The 16,249-nt window shown below is 38.6% G+C and overlaps 2 protein-coding genes across 2 annotated transcripts; both read left to right on the top strand.

The window, feature by feature from the left end:
- Positions 1-632: 632 nt before the first annotated feature.
- Positions 633-12,747, top strand: LOC116287189 (uncharacterized). The gene is made up of 9 exons (XM_089034989.1): positions 633-721; positions 2,684-2,777; positions 4,994-5,144; positions 5,307-5,390; positions 6,338-6,465; positions 7,261-7,400; positions 7,882-8,716; positions 9,257-9,439; positions 10,238-12,747. The coding sequence occupies exons 1-9, from the start codon at positions 636-638 to the stop codon at positions 10,325-10,327; spliced, it is 1,791 nt and encodes a 596-aa protein (XP_088891115.1). The 5' UTR covers positions 633-635; the 3' UTR covers positions 10,328-12,747.
- Positions 12,748-13,378: 631 nt separating this feature from the next.
- Positions 13,379-16,010, top strand: LOC116287191 (uncharacterized). Its single transcript, XM_089034993.1, has 3 exons — positions 13,379-13,788; positions 14,097-14,227; positions 14,953-16,010. The coding sequence occupies exons 1-3, from the start codon at positions 13,714-13,716 to the stop codon at positions 15,059-15,061; spliced, it is 315 nt and encodes a 104-aa protein (XP_088891119.1). The 5' UTR covers positions 13,379-13,713; the 3' UTR covers positions 15,062-16,010.
- Positions 16,011-16,249: the final 239 nt, after the last annotated feature.

Raw genomic sequence — 16,249 nt, 5'->3', positions numbered from 1 at the left:
ACGGACGGACGGACAGATGGGTGGGTGGATGGATGGGTGGGTGGATGGATGGATGGATGGATGGATGGATGGATGGATGGATGGGTGGGTGGATGGATGGATAGATGGATGGGTGGGTGGGTGGGTGGATGGATGGATGGATGGATGGATGGATGGGTGGGTGGGTGGGTGGGTGGGTGGATGGATGGATGGATGGATGGATGGATGGATGGATGGATGGATGGATGGATGGGTGGGTGGGCGGGTGGGTGGATGGATGGATGTTTGGGTGGGTGGATGGATGGATGGATGGATGGATGGATGGATGGATGGATGGATGGATGGATGGATGGATGGATGGGTGGGTGGGTGGGTGGGTGGGTGGGTGGATGGATGGATGGATGGATGGATGGACGGAAATTGAAAATAAAATATGGAAAATTAAGTATCATCTACAAAAAAATACAAATTCTCAAAATAGACGTCTTTAGCTGGGATTTAATGTTGTTTTCATTTCATACCACTTGTTTGTCATTCCAAATCATATTCCGTAATATAATTCCTCCCGTGTGGACCCCTATTAGGGAAATATCACCCCTAGAGTTGAATTTCCTGGGTTACAGTGTGTCAGCGGTATTGTTCCAGTAAAATCAAAGATGGCGGCCGTGGAAGGCACTCCTCGAAGAGTCAAGACACTTTTGTTAAGTTTCCTACAATCCTCCGACGTTAAACAAGAAAACAGGTAAACCCAAGCAATGCGCAATGATTTGGGATTAACATCGAGCCCATCCTTGTTCATTCTAAGGTTCTTCATTCACTAAAAAGCGTCTGATTGAAAGTGTGATAAAAAGCCTCGTTGCGAAGTGACGTCAAAATACTGTATTAAAGCTATTATAAAAGCTCGTCTTGTTGCTCGCATAAAAACAAGAAGCTACGCTGGTGGGCATCTGTGTTGAACAAAGTATGAACCATAGTTTCGATGTGACTGTATTCTAAAATTTCCTTCGTATTTTTTTACTTTGTAAAAATCACAGTTTTTTTTTTTGGTCGAATCGCGCCATGTGTGCCTTCGTGATAATAAGCGTCGATATCTAGATCGATCTTTCTATATCTCAAGTGTTTTGTAATGATTTGCGGAGACATATTCACTAAACTCAAAATAAAACATGTAGTTAATATTTTGGCTTTTTTTAGAACAAGGAACAATTGATGGCTGTAAGACGGGAATTCGAAAACTAAGTTACAAAAATCAATCATTTGAGTCTTGTCATCGCTACTAGAATAATTTTTGATAGTTTTGCGTCGTTTCTTATATTTATTATCATTTTCATCCTATTCATTGGTAGCTATCCATACGTCTACAATCTATTTTTTTATTTCTCGTAATATTCTTTGATCGTCATTGTTGCAGCTGTTTTTTTATTTTATTTTTTCCTTAATTTCTTTCGATCTAATTTTTCATGTTAAATTTTAGAAAAAAAACTGTGAAACTTATCTTACTTTAACGCATTTGAAAATATGACTGTGCTTGATATACAAAATATTTTTTTCAAAATTTCCTTATATTAAATATATTGGCTTTTCTTTGATTCTACAAAAACTATGAATCTTATCTTACTTCGTTGCTTTAAATATGAGTGCCTATATGTATGTACAGTAGCTCTCAAATATTCCAAAAAAATAGTTATTCAAAATATCTTTATAATATCTTGACTTTTCTTCGATTTGAGAATCATGTGAATATGTACACATCACATCAAAAACTCCAGTCTAATGGACATTAAGGAAGTCAAGCATCTTTATTGATCTTCACAGTACACGTCATAATTTTTAGGGATTCACTTTGATTGGCACAATGATGGCCGGTTGTCAGAATTCATTTTTAAAAATGTTCTAAAAACCCTCTTTATTTTATATTTGAATTAGTCAAGTGAAAGGGCTTTATCAGTAATGTCTTTGCTCAATCCAGCTGTTGTTTGCTAGAGTTATTTTTAAAAATACTACACCTTCATGACAGCCATCAAAATGACTAGCAATATATTTTATATTGACAAGCAGCATGGCTTTTTGAAAGGTCACTGTTTCCTGAGTAATTTACATTGTCTTTTTTCATTACGTAGAAATTATGGAAATGTTTTTAAAACCTGGAATTCAAAAGATTCAAATCAATTTAATAACTTTCCCTTACAACTATAATTGACAATAACTAACAATACTATTTATTTAGAGCCATCTTTGAAAAGATTATGAATCTAAAAATGATATATGGTAAACAAGAAAATTAGAATAAAGGTTACAGTCTGGCCATCTTAATAAAATTTCAAGTGAATATAAAAATGCCCATTCATCATTTTGATTTAGATATAAAAAATTATCAACATGCTAAATACCAAATTATTTGATCTGTGCGGGAAAAAAATTCCTTGGCTAAGATCAGCCAAGAGATTGTCTCAGGGTTCAATCTGTGAGTTAGCCATGCCTTGATTTAGATTAGCCCAGAGGTTGAAAAGTTGCTTCAGGGTCCGATACATGAGGTACAGTATTCTAATACCTGTCTTAGAGCAGCAGAAGTTGTTTCAGGGTTCAATAAAATGAAGATGTGTGAAAATTTCACTCTATTTTACAACTTTGTAATTTTTATCACTTTGTCTAGTCAAAAAATATTCTCTGTTTGACTAATAACGACTTGTATTTAACCCGACAGCAACCAACAGACAGAGGTTGATTCTTTGCCGTCAACATCCATGTGTCAACCAAGAACCAAGGAAGCATTTTGGTCTCGTGTGGAAACCTTCTCTGTATCCTTATGCATCTTTTAATGAAATGTATCATGAAACAAAACATCACTGTTTTTCTAACTGTCACAGTAATAAATAAGTATAACCTTTGATCTTTTAATATGTTAAGTGCTCAGTTAATTTTGTTTTTATCTACAAAAGTTGTATGTGTGTTTAATTATGGCACTTGTCTGTAATATATACTTCTCATACTATTGGTATCCTCAATAAAGATTGTTACATGTATAAGGATCAGGCTGCTTAATTAATTGCCTGATAGCGTAACTGCTCTCAAAACATGGCTGTCCATTAATCTCGTAAACAATGTCTGAATTAGAACATTTTTGCAAGGTCAGAGCCAAAAATGTGTACTAGAGATGAGTGGAATTTGTTGAATGAGATATTGTATATATTATATATATATATGAGATAGAAACTGAAAAAAAATCTTCTGCTATAATGATACAGTGTAATGACAAAGTTGATCAGTAAGAAAGTTTATATGCTAAAGTTCCTATTTATCTGGTAATGTTTGTGTGTTACATGGATACATAATTATGTTGATATACAAATACAGACATTGTTTGTCATACATGTGTTTGTTCTGTGTGATATTAATATTGTACCATTAGAAATATTTATAAGTAACCATTTTGATTATGCTTGTATTGTTTACGTACCTAAGTATACAACATGAGTGGCTGATTTGTATGTGCATTTACAAGGACAATTTATTTTAAAGCCGCCCATACAGATCATATGACGTTAATATTGTATTTTGCTTATCAAATGTCTAGAAGTACAAAATCTTAATCTCTACTATAAAAATAATGTTTGAGAGTGGAGTGAGTTTGATTGAGAGAATTCATGTTGAAATTGAATGAAAATGAGGAAGATTCTGTATCAGATATACAGCCAGACTTCTCCTGGATGACTGATCTCCACTGTGTAACTTTTCCTCATTAATAATTTGATTAAGAATATAAGAGTTGCATACATGTACGTTGATGTGATGTGTGCCATGCTGTGTTTTTTTCATGTTTCATTAATATGGTCTATTGTTCACAAAGGTATTTTTTGATTGTAAAAACAGTGTAGAGTAACAATGAACAGACAAGTGAAGGAAAAACAAAAGAAAAAAAAGTATCCAGGTGATTTGGAATCTTGGCCTGCAATGCATTGATAGGCTGAGATTTGCAGCTGTCAGGGTTTTGTACGCAGCAGAAAATCTGGGCCTAATGCATTGTTTGTCACAGCAAAAATATTCCATTATTTTTTATTATCTCTTGTCCAAAATATTTCCCACCAACAACAATGAAATATGCTTTTTGTAAAAGATATTTGGGGTCCTTCTGCATGTACTGTACCAAATACCTATTGAATTCTTTGTTAGCTTCGTTCTATTGTATAACTTGGGGTCTTTTGTCATTTTTATTGAATTACATACTAGTGTTTCCAATGCCTGAAGGAGCCATATTTGATTTAAAAAAACCCATGGGTGAGTTTTATTTCATTTAATTATTGTTTATCAAACCGAAAACCGAAAACCAGGAAATATTTCAAGAGCTGCGAACAAAATGCTTGCTGATTGGCTTATTTGTTTAGGCTGATAGAAGCGAAATCACATGGATATGAATAATTTATATTAGCATACACTGTTTCTTACAAGGTCTTGAATTAATCAATGTGAAATATTCTTGGTCAAGAAACATGATGTATGTCAGCAAAAAAAATATTGATGTTGCAAATTCTGGTATGTGCAGGAATTTTAGTATGCCGATTCTGATTTGGATAAATTTTTTTAAAAAAATCAGGGCATGGGTAACTCAGATCAAATCCTGAAACAACCTTAGGGCTGATCTAAGTCAAGGCAAGCTAACTCATAGCTATTTCATAGTTTATTATTGTAAGTTTATCTCATGCGTGTGTTATTGTATATTAGATAGTTTATCAACAGGTGAAGAGCCACCTCGTGGATTCTATTGATTAAACCATTATTATTATTATTATTATTATTATATTATAACTCACAGATCCAACAGTAAAACAAATTTAGGGCTGATCTAAGTTAAGGGCATGACAACCTCATAGATTGCATTGAAATTTAGCTAACTAGGTTATGTTGATTCAACTTTTTTCTGTTTTGTGCTCATCAATTTATTTTTCTTTCGTGCATTTGTATGATTGTGTGTGTAAAATAAAAAGCTGTCACATTGTTATCCTTAATACTTCACTAGCCTTTTACATGGTTTGCCAAGCCACTTGAGTTATCACCACTGCACTGTGCACTTTATGGTTGGGAGAATTCAGATGTTGATATTCTACATTGTGTCAGTTGTAAAGCATCTTTGGATGCGACAATGTCAACGGATTGGGATCCAGAGATGTGTATGTAGTGAATGGATGAGGTCAAAAACATATGGGTTTTTTTTATGAGACATAATATTGTGTGTGTGTGGGTGGGGGGGGAAGGAAAGAAAAAAATTCAGGTAATGCATTATTAAATGCAAACAGAAATTTGATAGATTTTCAATACTCTTTACTTTATAGTTACCAAGAGCTGTAAACAGTTAAAGGATTCTCTTGTTATTGGTCATTCAAAACTGTGTCCCTGGCCAGATAATCCATGTCCAGGTAATTGTTACAATCAGGATCTTTTAATGTATGCCTAAGGATAGATGATTATCAGTCAAGAAGTCACAGTCAAGATTTATATAAATGTTGTACAAAGGAATTGGGAAGGGAGAGAGGAAGGGATAAAGAGATCAATAATCAAAGAGAGGAATGGAGTTAGGAAGTGGAAGAAGTAGAGAAGAAAGGAGGAAGGAAAGAGGGAGGATCAGGAGGGAGGGAGGGAGGGAGGAATAAAGTGAGGAAGGGGGAAAGACAGGGGAAGGAAAAAGGGAGGAAGAGGAGGGAGGTAGAGAAGGAGGGAGGAAGAGACCAATGACCAAAGGGAAGAATAATGATGAAGGGGGAGGGCAGAGAATAGAGGAGGGAGGAATGAGTTAGGATCTGGAGGGAAGGAGATAGGAAGAGAACAATGAGCAAAGGGAGGAATAAAGTAAGGAAAAGGGAGAGACAGAGAAGAGAGGGGGAAGGAAAGAAGGAGGGAAGGAGGGAGGAAGGGACCAATGAGCAAAGGGAGAAGTAGATTAAGGGGGAGAGACAGAGGAGCAAAGGAAGAAAAGAGGGATGGTGAGGAAGAAGGGAAGGAAGGAGAGATCAATGAGAATTATATATGGTTAAGATAATAATAATTTAATACATATTTAGTGCAAATGTATAAAAATAAAACTACTCAAATTGACTATGAAATAAATTAACTTTAATAGATATTTTTATTTTAGTTAAAATATCAATAAAAATAAATAAATAAAAATAAGGGATGAAAGTGATCAATAAGCAAAGACAGGAATATAGTAAGGAAGGGGGAGAAGTGCTTATTGATCTCTTCATCCCTTATTTTTATTCATTTATTTTTATTGATATTTTTCTCTTATTCTCTCTAACTTAAATAAAGGAAGGAGGTTTTAACTTTTGTTATTAAATTAATATTAAATTAATTTTATGTATTGTAGAAATATTCATTCAGCTGCCAGCTTACACTCCAAGTCAATGGAAAGAAGATTTTTTAATCAGATGGCACTCACTGTTGTCTCTTGGAGCAAACCTGCCATCACTAGACCATCATGTTTTCAAGGACATGGTAAGATATCAGAAAAGACTGAACAATAAAGTTGCCAGGCAAGGGCAAATAGGGAAGTAGGTATTTCAAGGCTGCAAAGGTTTGGCTCTAGAGGAGGCATGCAAGGAGTATGCACCTCCACCCCTATGCTGGCAGACCTAGAGGCCCTGGGGGGGGGGGGGGTGTACTCTTGCCCGTTTAGGGTATGGATGTGCAGCTGAGCCCTCTGAACCCTGACCCTGTTCCAGAATAAAAATCACTGAAATTCATACCCTGTTCCAGAGCAAGATCGCTGAGAACCCTGTTCCAGAGAGGAGAGAGCGTGATTTCATATACCCTGTTGCAGAGCGCGATTTCATATACCCTGTTCCGGAGTAGAATCACTGAAAACCATATCCTGTTTGGTGGCACGTACCCGTGAGCGAATATAGGGGAGTACCCCCCCCCCCCCCCCCTGGGCTAGAGGCATGCAGGAAATGTGCACCCCCTAGATGAGCTGACAATCTGTTAATGTAGCATTACAGTAACTTGATGATGTGCCAATCATTGTGATAATTATCACCTCCTAAAAAAATCTTAGGTCAGCCCCTATTGTGCCTTGTGATGTAACATCATAAATGCACACTTGTTGTTTTGATGACGAAGTTTTTCTTATAGTTGTAACAAGTTTTTATAAGTTACCCTGAAGATGACCATGTAGCTTGAAAGCTAGGTGTAATAAAGTAACTATTTAAAGGTTGATAAAATAAATCTAACAAAATGAGGTTAAACCCAACTTACATACATTTATTTGATTTAATGAATGACTCGTTTCAGGATGAGGTATCTGATAATCACTTCAGGGGTTTGTTAGAACTTCTTCAGTCAGCCGGGTTGATGCCCAATGAAAGTACGGATAACTTGCAAAAGGAACTTCAGGTGTCATGCTTGATTGGGTTATGTGGCTGGCAAAAAAGGTGATTAGAGTATAGATAGAGTGAAGTACTAAGATAGAAAAATTGCAATTGTTGTTGTGTTGTGCTGCTGTTGTTGCTGCTACTGATGTTGTTGCTGCTGCTGTTGATGCTGTTGCTGCTGTTGTTGCTGTTGCTGCTGCTGTTGTTGTTGCTGCTACTGTTGATGCTGTTGCTGCTGTTGTTGCTGTTGCTGTTGCTGCTACTGTTGATGCTGTTGCTGCTGTTGTTGCTGTTGCTGTTGTTGTTGCTGCTGTTTTTGCTACTGCTGTGGTTGCATTGCTTGGTTGTTGCTACTGCTGTTGTTGTTGTTGCTGTTGTTGTTGCTGTTGTTGTTGCTGCTGCTGCTGTTCTTGCTCAGCTACTGTTGCTGCTTGTGCTGTTGTTGTTGTCATCATTTTTATTATTGCTGCTGTTATTTTTTAAGCCCAAAGTGCTTTGTCATTTATTGTCTTTTTACTATGATTATCAATCTTATTCACAGAAACAATGAGGTAGAAGCTGATCAAGCAACCCTGTTTTGTACCATGTGTCGCCGTGAACTTGGTGTATGGAATTTTCGATCAATACATTCTTCCGACAAAGAAAACCAAACAACAAACCAAGACACATCTACCATGTCAACACCAACTCGCCAATCACAAGACCAATCTCAATATAGCAGCGAAACTAGTAGTTCATCTAAAAGCAGTGTGGTGGATGATTGTGACTCTATGGATATTGGTGCTCAAGCAGGACCCACGGGCAACATCACAAATGAAGATCAGTACAGAGGATTTGCTGGATGTAAAAGATCAAACACAGGACTCAGACACATGACTAGCCAACGACATGATAATCCAAAGAGTGCAGATATAGAGGAATGCATGGACATTGAAGTCAAATTAAAACTACATGTGCCAGGGCAGGAAGATACCGACCCCAGCTCAGAAAAGAAAAGACAGACATCGCCTTTTGGAAGGACTACAGATCAAATAATGAAGCCCACAGAAACTCCTATAAATGATTGCGAATTCGTTCCCAAGGAAGGAACTTCGACAACATTCAAGGATTCTTTGTTAATGAAGCGGTTCGTAACAGGACGAGACAGTCCCCTGCGTGGGGCAGAAAGTCTACCTTACCGATCACCACTTTATCTTTCTGTCTCTGATTTGTCTGAAAAAGAACACTGTGAATCGCTGTGTGTTGAGGTAGAAGACGAAAGTCTTACTGATAAGCTACAGTCAGTTGAGTCAGAACTGGAGTATATGGTGGGTGGGTCTGAGAGCTCGACAGATAAAGATGATTATGCACCTGATATCAAGAGAATACGGTTAGAGGTAATACACACTGCCCATATACATGTACAGTATATCCATATTTGCCTATTATGGACCATGTAGACCAAGATGCTAGGTGCTATAGCTGCATCTCTCTGCCCCCCCCCCCCCCCCCCCCCCCCAAACTTACACACAGACAAAAAAAATTCTGATATTTACTTAATTTTCCTATCTCAGAAGTTTTATGCTTATAGAGGCCTTGCACCATCACGTGATGGCAGCCATGACAGTATGCACAACAATAGAGTTTTTCTCCCTTGGGAAAATGAATTCTTTCTCATGTAAATCAGATTAGACCAGATTCAATTGTTCCTGCCTCCTGTCATGGCTGCCATCACGTGATGATGCAAAGCCTCTGTAGTGTTCTAATTCTAAGTCCACCACACCCCACCCCTTGTGCTCCGAGCTGTTCTTGTCTATTAGAGTCCCACCATTTCACAAACCAGTGACAACTTACTTACTTATTAGTAACATGAAACAAATGAATATTAACCCCGTCTAGATACTCAAGATGTTGTTTTTTTTTTTCATATACTATAGGATTTGGAGAAAACAAAATTTCACCCAATATCAGAACATCGAAGCTGGTGTCCTTGGGTAACCTCTGGGATCACTGGCCAAGAAAGATTTTCAAGCAATCAAGAGTCTGGTAATGGTTGGAGAATGTTATTGCACATAATCTTACCGGCCTATTGTATGGACAGAATACAGTGCTTTACTGATGTAAGTAGAACCTCTCAGGTGCAGATCCAGGATTTACAAGCGGAAAAGGCTGGAGCAATTATTGAGGTCCATGCATAATCTCAGTTATTGAGGTCCATGCAATTTTTAAAATCTTTAAAAATATTAAATATTAATCATTTCCCTTTTGCATGCCCCCCCCCCCCCCCTCCCTGGATCTGCCCCTGCCCTCTATTTAGGTTCCAAGGAGGATTATTAGGCCCATAGTGTGAGCTTGGGATGGGAGGAGGGGCGTAGCTACTGGCCTGATTTTGGCACTAATTTACACCTCTGTTCCAGCTGATCTGAGAGAAAATGTTAGCCAATCACAATCGAGAAAATTTGTAAAACTGAGGTGTCACTTTTCCTCTTGAAATTATGGATTTCCAGGCCACCAAATGAAGAAAAGACGTTAATAAGAGGTTATTACAGTGACACAATAACTAATGAGTCTTATATCCTTATTGCAATGGCTGGCAGGTTTTTTATTTTTCGCTGGCCAATTTTCTTAGGCTTTGTAACACCTCAGTTTTGCATTGACGTCATTTTACGTCACTATTTCAGATCAGCTGGTTAAGTGTCCAACCTCTATTTTATGGCTAGTTGCCCAAGTATCAAAGAAGATATAGAAAAGAATAGCAGCCAATCCCTACATAGTAGGCTTGGCAACTACACTATATTGATTTTTTTATTTACACTATTCTCGTACCCAGACCCTAAATCACTTTAAAGAAAACCTAATGAGTAGGGTCTGGGTACGAGGCTGAAGTAACCCTTAACCTTCCTCCATCTTCAATTCAGGTTCCACCCAAGGAAGCCTGGATACCAGTCAGGCGGTTACTAAACGAATGCTCATCAGTACCCAGTAAGAAAAGCGCGCCTGAATCTTGAGACGTAGTCGCCCACATTGTTCACAAGTAATGAAATCAGTAGACTTCTTATATTCTACCCATTTGTTCAGCACCTTCACTTAAGAAGTAGGCAGTCTCTTAGACTAGATGTGGAGTCTATCGTTCAAGATACATAGACAAGTCTGGGACAATGACTGTACGTTCTAGGCATTGGCCGTCGCATTTGAATTTCCAAAACACGCCAATTGACCAGTACCACGCAGTTGAGAACGTCAGAAAATCAGCAAGGTTTGGGGAGGAATTAAAAGAAATTCAAATTGACACCATGAAAACCTATCACCTCTCTTGGCTGTCACTTGTCACCACATTGAGCTGGATAGGGAAATGACGCAAACTTGTAAGAATCTTGATAAGATAGTTATGACGTCATTACGCCTAGTGCTTATAAAGGCATTCTGTCCCAGGATTCCCAATTGCTACAACGCCAAACTAGTCCTGAGGTGAGATTGGTATCTTATTAGAACATTTTTAATGGTTCAGTTTTTTAGGTGAGCCCATTTAAGAAATAATTGAAGACGTAGCAGACGTCATTGACAGTTTTCTGTAGCTTCTATAGACCCGAGCAGCCATTCCCAGCGCGTCACGCTCAATTCGAAAGCAAAGACAAACTTTTATAACGGTCGGGTCTGGAAGTAGTCTCCTACGCAGCCGCTATTAGTGTTGTCACGCAACGCTCACTCCCCTAAGTAGCTTAGTACTTAGGAGTGAGCGTTGCGTGAAGAGCCTAATATTGGTTGCGTAGAAGATAGGAGACTAGTCTGGAAACAATGTCTGCACTATGCAAGAAGTCTCATGCAAGAGAGGCTAATGGATTAACATAATGCTCTGTTGTTTTGCCCGACAACATGACTTCTGTAAAACTACTATGTCTCGCCTAAAAAGTGTCTTTTCTATTTTATTGTTATTACTGCTGTAGCAGCTGTTGCTGTTTTCTCCTCTAACCTTCAATTGTGCTGGGAATTGCTGCAATGGTTCTATTGTCCAGTATAAAATAAAGGGTTACCAAATCAATCTTTAAAATATTTTACACATAGTAAGTTATATATGATAGACAATTATGAATAACTGTTATAAATACCGCGTTCTGATTGGTTGGGAGCGCGAGCTTTATTAGAGCACACACGCAGCACGCGCGCGCTCACTTTCAGTTGCGTCTTTCCCATCCAAAAAAAAAAAAAACGGTTATTGTAATTTGTATTTTATAAAAGAAATAAAAAACTTGCTTGCCGTGCTTTGTGGAGTTATAAAGCACTTGGTGATTGGCAGGACACTCAAGAAGTGCCGAGAAGCAGGAATCGTGAGCGGAGTGTTCTGCCAACCCCCGCGTGCTTTATAACTGCACACAGCACGCGCGCGCGAGTTTACTATTTCTTCAGAATAGTATGCGTCAGGCGGGCTGGATTGACCTATGTCTGGAAATGCTGAAGGAAGATTGAGATTCTGTTACTTGATTCCGGATCTGGACGCAGATCAAGGAAATTTAAAGCTCTTTGATCAATCAACATATTACGAGTCAAACTCGGAGAGGCGTTTTTAAAATATGCGTTGTTGAACCATCGCAAAAAGATTAAGTGATGTTCATGGTAATAATCTTTTTTTCAAAATAATTTCCACCAGTGCATATTCAAAGATATATATGTTTTTCTCTCGGTTACTTTGATTAATATTTCACGAGCAATTGCATCGGAATGAAGAGTTTTTTAAACGAGGGAATATAAACTCAACGGCGGATCCGCGAATGGTGGAGTTGGGCAGCTAGCCATCCCCCCTTTGAAGTTGAAAAACAATCCAGATAAGAATGCAGGATAATTTAAAACCTAAAAAGGACAGTCACCCCCCCCCCCCCCCCCTGAAATCGTTCTGGATCCGCCAATGAAACTTCTTTTCTCCAAGCGCCCTTGTATTCTGTCCATAAAAGCTTGTCTTTACAAAATCTTTACTAATCTGCAAAAAATTATATACTTGGAGTCGCAATAGACCTTTTTCGAGTTCCAAATTACCGCTGTGTTCCCTGATTACAGACTCATTTACTCAGGCTTAGCCTCGTATCAGTGTTTAAATATTCACAAATACCAACGGTAAAGTAAAAAATGCACAACTTCAACAATACAAACACTTTGAAACTCGACAAACCTTCACTGGAACACGTGAATATTCTACACAAAATAGAGGCTAACCCTGAGCAACAGAGAACTCGAAACTGGAGTATTGGGATCAGTGTGAAGCCATTTGACAGACAGAATTAGGAAAGAGGAGGACACCATCAAATGTGTATATTTAGGTCTTCACCTTTGCTAAATCTGTCCAAAATGGTTTGTTGAAAACTGCAGCAATTAACGTCAGTTCAATAGAAATATATCTGTATTAAGATGGCGAGGAATTAAAGCTCACTAAAAGCAAGTGCCAAATGATATGTTTGATTGGGAGACATCAATTTTAAGGATCGGGGTGTTCGTCACCCATGTCTCCGTCCTTCCCAAAAGGCGCGATTAATACGAAGCAATTTTCTCTTCCACCTGTCTTGAAATAGCGTTGCGACACAACGGAGACGCAAACAATTGCTGCAACTTGTCTCGCAACATTTTTTCAAATTGTACTGTAGGTTACACGCTGCAATGCTCCATGAAACTTGTGTCGCAACGCCGTTCCAAAGAAAATTGCTCCGCGTAATCGCGCCTTAAGCCACTGTGCGATATCACCAATTTAGCTGTCTGCTAAATTCTATACCTGACCTTATTTTGACAAGACCAATAGATAGATTAAAGAACTTACATTTTCCGGTCATATGAGAGATGTTGTTTACAGAAACATTGTTTTATCTCCATCTTTCTCCCCATACTTAGTTCCGAGTGCCTTGCATGATCGCCAGCATTGTTATATCAAATAAACAAACATCTATTCAGCGATAAGACCGCCGAAGGAGCCTGCTTATCTAGTGTTTAGGTATAGGGTCGTACTCTTGAAGTAATTTCCAGAATTTGTCGATATTACAGACAAAGTAAGATTCCTGGTCTCCTTACTAGAATGGATTGAAGAAAGTACGAGAAAAAGAAAAGGAACTGTAAGAGAAGGAAAAGAAACAAGAAAAGAGAAGAGAGTGGAAGGGAAGTGAAGATAAGAAAAAGAAAGAGCCAACCCCAGCAGAGATTGCCTCATAACTAACTTGAACGTGCATCGTCACAAGAACTTTTCTAGAATTCACCTCACTCAAAATAGTCAACAAACATCAAGACATTTTGACCCAGAGATAACCCTTTGGAACAAAGCAGCTCTCCAGGCAAATAAGTTGAAAGAGACTCGAGCTGGGAGAGTTATTTTGAAGTTACTTCGTTAGGAGCACGTTGTACGCGGTCAAGTCATACAATCATGAGGAACTTCCTCGTTATTCTCTTGGTAGTACTGTTAGCTGTGGCTACCGAGTGCAGCCCTGCTAGACGACCGGTAAGGGATATTCCTTTTCAAAGTATATAAATTTAATCTACGTTGATTACAGATAGTGATTGCGCAGTCTCTCGCCCCAGATGTAAAATCTTTCGACGCCAGATCGAACTTTTGGTTAAGTAAAACGATTCTAATTCATGTAAATCTCAGCGGCGTTACCTTGATTCAAGACAAACTGCAAATGTACAAGTCCTTGTGCTAGACATTGCGCTATCTTTGAAATCAATTTTCCGGAATATTCTTAATAAAACAACCCATTCAAAATCCTTTCATTGAGTAGTTTTTAATAACTAGCTACATTTTGATAGAAACGTCAAACTCACCTTCGCGACTTCCACAACCATTGCTTCCCCAACCGCCACCTTTGTCTGAAAGGACACCATCATCTGTGCTGTTCAGGGTACTGTGGTATGATCCATGTCGGACCTGGAAGCATTACGTGAGTAAAATAATTCAAATAGTTCAATAATTATTTATTCTTCTCTTTTCGGCGTGGAGCCAGGAATTCGATTTCCAAGGGAATAAAAAAAAGGTCGGGAATGGTAACTTCTTCAAAATTATCTTGGATGTGCAAGACCAACTGGAACGAAATCTAGCTCCTAGGGGTACTTGCCTGGTGCGCGTTCAAGTAGAGGGTATCTATCCGCAAAATAGAGGTTTGTTTTACAGTAAAAAGGAAAGAAAATTTCGGGGCCGTGTTGAGCTATCTGTCCGGGAATCGAAACCTGGCTGCATTGGCGCATGAAGCAGCAGACTTGTTCATGATGCGATTTCTTGTTTCGCTTCAATCCCATTATTTTGGGGGCATTGTTATGGATGGCATGCGCTGCTAAGTTGCCGTTTCTCACCACTGCGTACTTCACTGGTTCGACTTCCGGCTGAGCCGCATATGTAAATGGAGTTAAACTTTGTTTGGTGTGTTGTTCTCTCCCTTGCCACGAGGGATTTTCCTTAGGTTCTCTGGTTTTCCTCCCTCCGTAAAAACCAACATGTGATTTGAGTGTTGAATGTATAGAATGTAGTACCACTACACTCAACTCGTATGCTGATTTTTACGGAGGGAGAAAAACCGGAAAACCGTGAGTTTAGAGCGAACCTCACGGAAGAGAGTGAGTGATGCTTGTAAAAATACGTTTTCTTATATTTAATTTTTCTCTTTCCCAGCGCAATAAATCAGATGACACACGGAAGATGCATGGCTCGGACGCACTCAGACAAAGATCACCACCCTAACAAGAAGCAACAGACTGCTCTTGAAGCAATCAGTGGATGATGGACCAACTAGCGTGGACGATACTGGTCGATAACCGAGGGTATCAAAGACCGACCGTAAACCGGACAAACCATATCTAAACAACATTATATATTCTAAAATTCATTGTTTTTTTAAGATATGTTTTTGTAGCTTTTTTCCATTGCATTATTAATGCATTTAGGTTTTCTGCAGTTACTTAACTCTTTTTGGCTTATACTTGTTCTTTATATATGCTAGAAAATCTGAAGCTTATTCATTAGAGCATCATTGAATACAGGTCTTTAGTGATATTTATGGAAGAAGCATTTCCCTAGCGAAGCAAGCACAAACACAAACGCAGTAATCAAATGCGTCCGAATCTTGTCCATGAAAACAGACAAAACCAACAAACAACATTTTCGTTTCTGTTGTTCCAGGTTGCGCTAAGGTTTGCGTCGCTGATAAAATTATACAAGCGCGTTGACCAATTTTCGTCTAGGGGTGCTTACCGGAAAACTGCTAATTCCGGTTGGAAAACAAGTGGTATGGCTTCATCGAGTTCAACTTGATCTTCCAATTGAGGTGATCCATCTTCCCGCCCTTTTCGGTTCTTCCGGTAGACGCGTGTACCATTTGTCATAAGCCAAAGTTTCCCGCCCTTTTTCTTACCATAGCAAACGAATTTCCAATCGAATGGATTGGTTCAAATAGTAAGCACTCCAGCTAGATGTTACCATGATCAGTGAAAACAAACTACATGTGCGCTTCTCGCAATACTAGCTTCCATTTGTTTGCTTGTTTGCTTGCTATTGCTTGCGTCGCTAGTGGAACGTTTCTTAAACTTATGCTACAGCCTGAGCTGAGAATTTATTGACTTGCGCATGCGTTTCAAAACGGATGCAGCTGCCTTTTTCACATTGCATTTTAAATTTGTTATTTTGGTTAAGTGAAATAAAAATAATATCGATCCTTCAGCATCATGGAACAAGAGTGTGCTTGTCATTTTTGCTTCATGAACTTTAGAAGTCCAATTTTGTCTTGCCTCTCCCTCCCCCCTCCCCCCGAAACACAATCTACTTTATTACAGGTTACAATTTCTGTAGATTTTATCGCACTTGCAACCTTTGAAAGGGGAAATCAGAGAGGTGGATAGTGTCAAAGATGTTACAGAATTGATGTACGGTTACCGACTTTACAGCACGTATATCGTACGACGTGGCGTAACAT

The sequence above is a fragment of the Actinia tenebrosa genome, unplaced genomic scaffold (genome assembly GCF_029948245.1).
Source record: "Actinia tenebrosa isolate PJP-AT-01 unplaced genomic scaffold, QUT_ActTen_1.0 PGA_scaffold3__52_contigs__length_22856419, whole genome shotgun sequence".
NCBI lineage: Eukaryota > Metazoa > Cnidaria > Anthozoa > Actiniaria > Actiniidae > Actinia > Actinia tenebrosa.
Note: the sequence above shows the minus strand (reverse complement) of the source record. Positions and strands in the feature narration are given on the sequence as shown.

Bases quoted from the DNA above. Each gene is read 5' to 3' on its own strand.
- LOC116287189 (XM_089034989.1), top strand. From the start codon at position 636: ATGGCGGCCGTGGAAGGCACTCCTCGAAGAGTCAAGACACTTTTGTTA. The intron at 722-2,683 runs GTAAACCCAAGC...TTAACCCGACAG, and splicing joins GACGTTAAACAAGAAAACAG to CAACCAACAGACAGAGGTTG. The intron at 9,440-10,237 runs GTAAGTAGAACC...TCTTCAATTCAG, and splicing joins GAATACAGTGCTTTACTGAT to GTTCCACCCAAGGAAGCCTG.
- LOC116287191 (XM_089034993.1), top strand. From the start codon at position 13,714: ATGAGGAACTTCCTCGTTATTCTCTTGGTAGTACTGTTAGCTGTGGCT. The intron at 13,789-14,096 runs GTAAGGGATATT...ACATTTTGATAG, and splicing joins GCAGCCCTGCTAGACGACCG to AAACGTCAAACTCACCTTCG. The intron at 14,228-14,952 runs GTGAGTAAAATA...TCTCTTTCCCAG, and splicing joins GTCGGACCTGGAAGCATTAC to CGCAATAAATCAGATGACAC.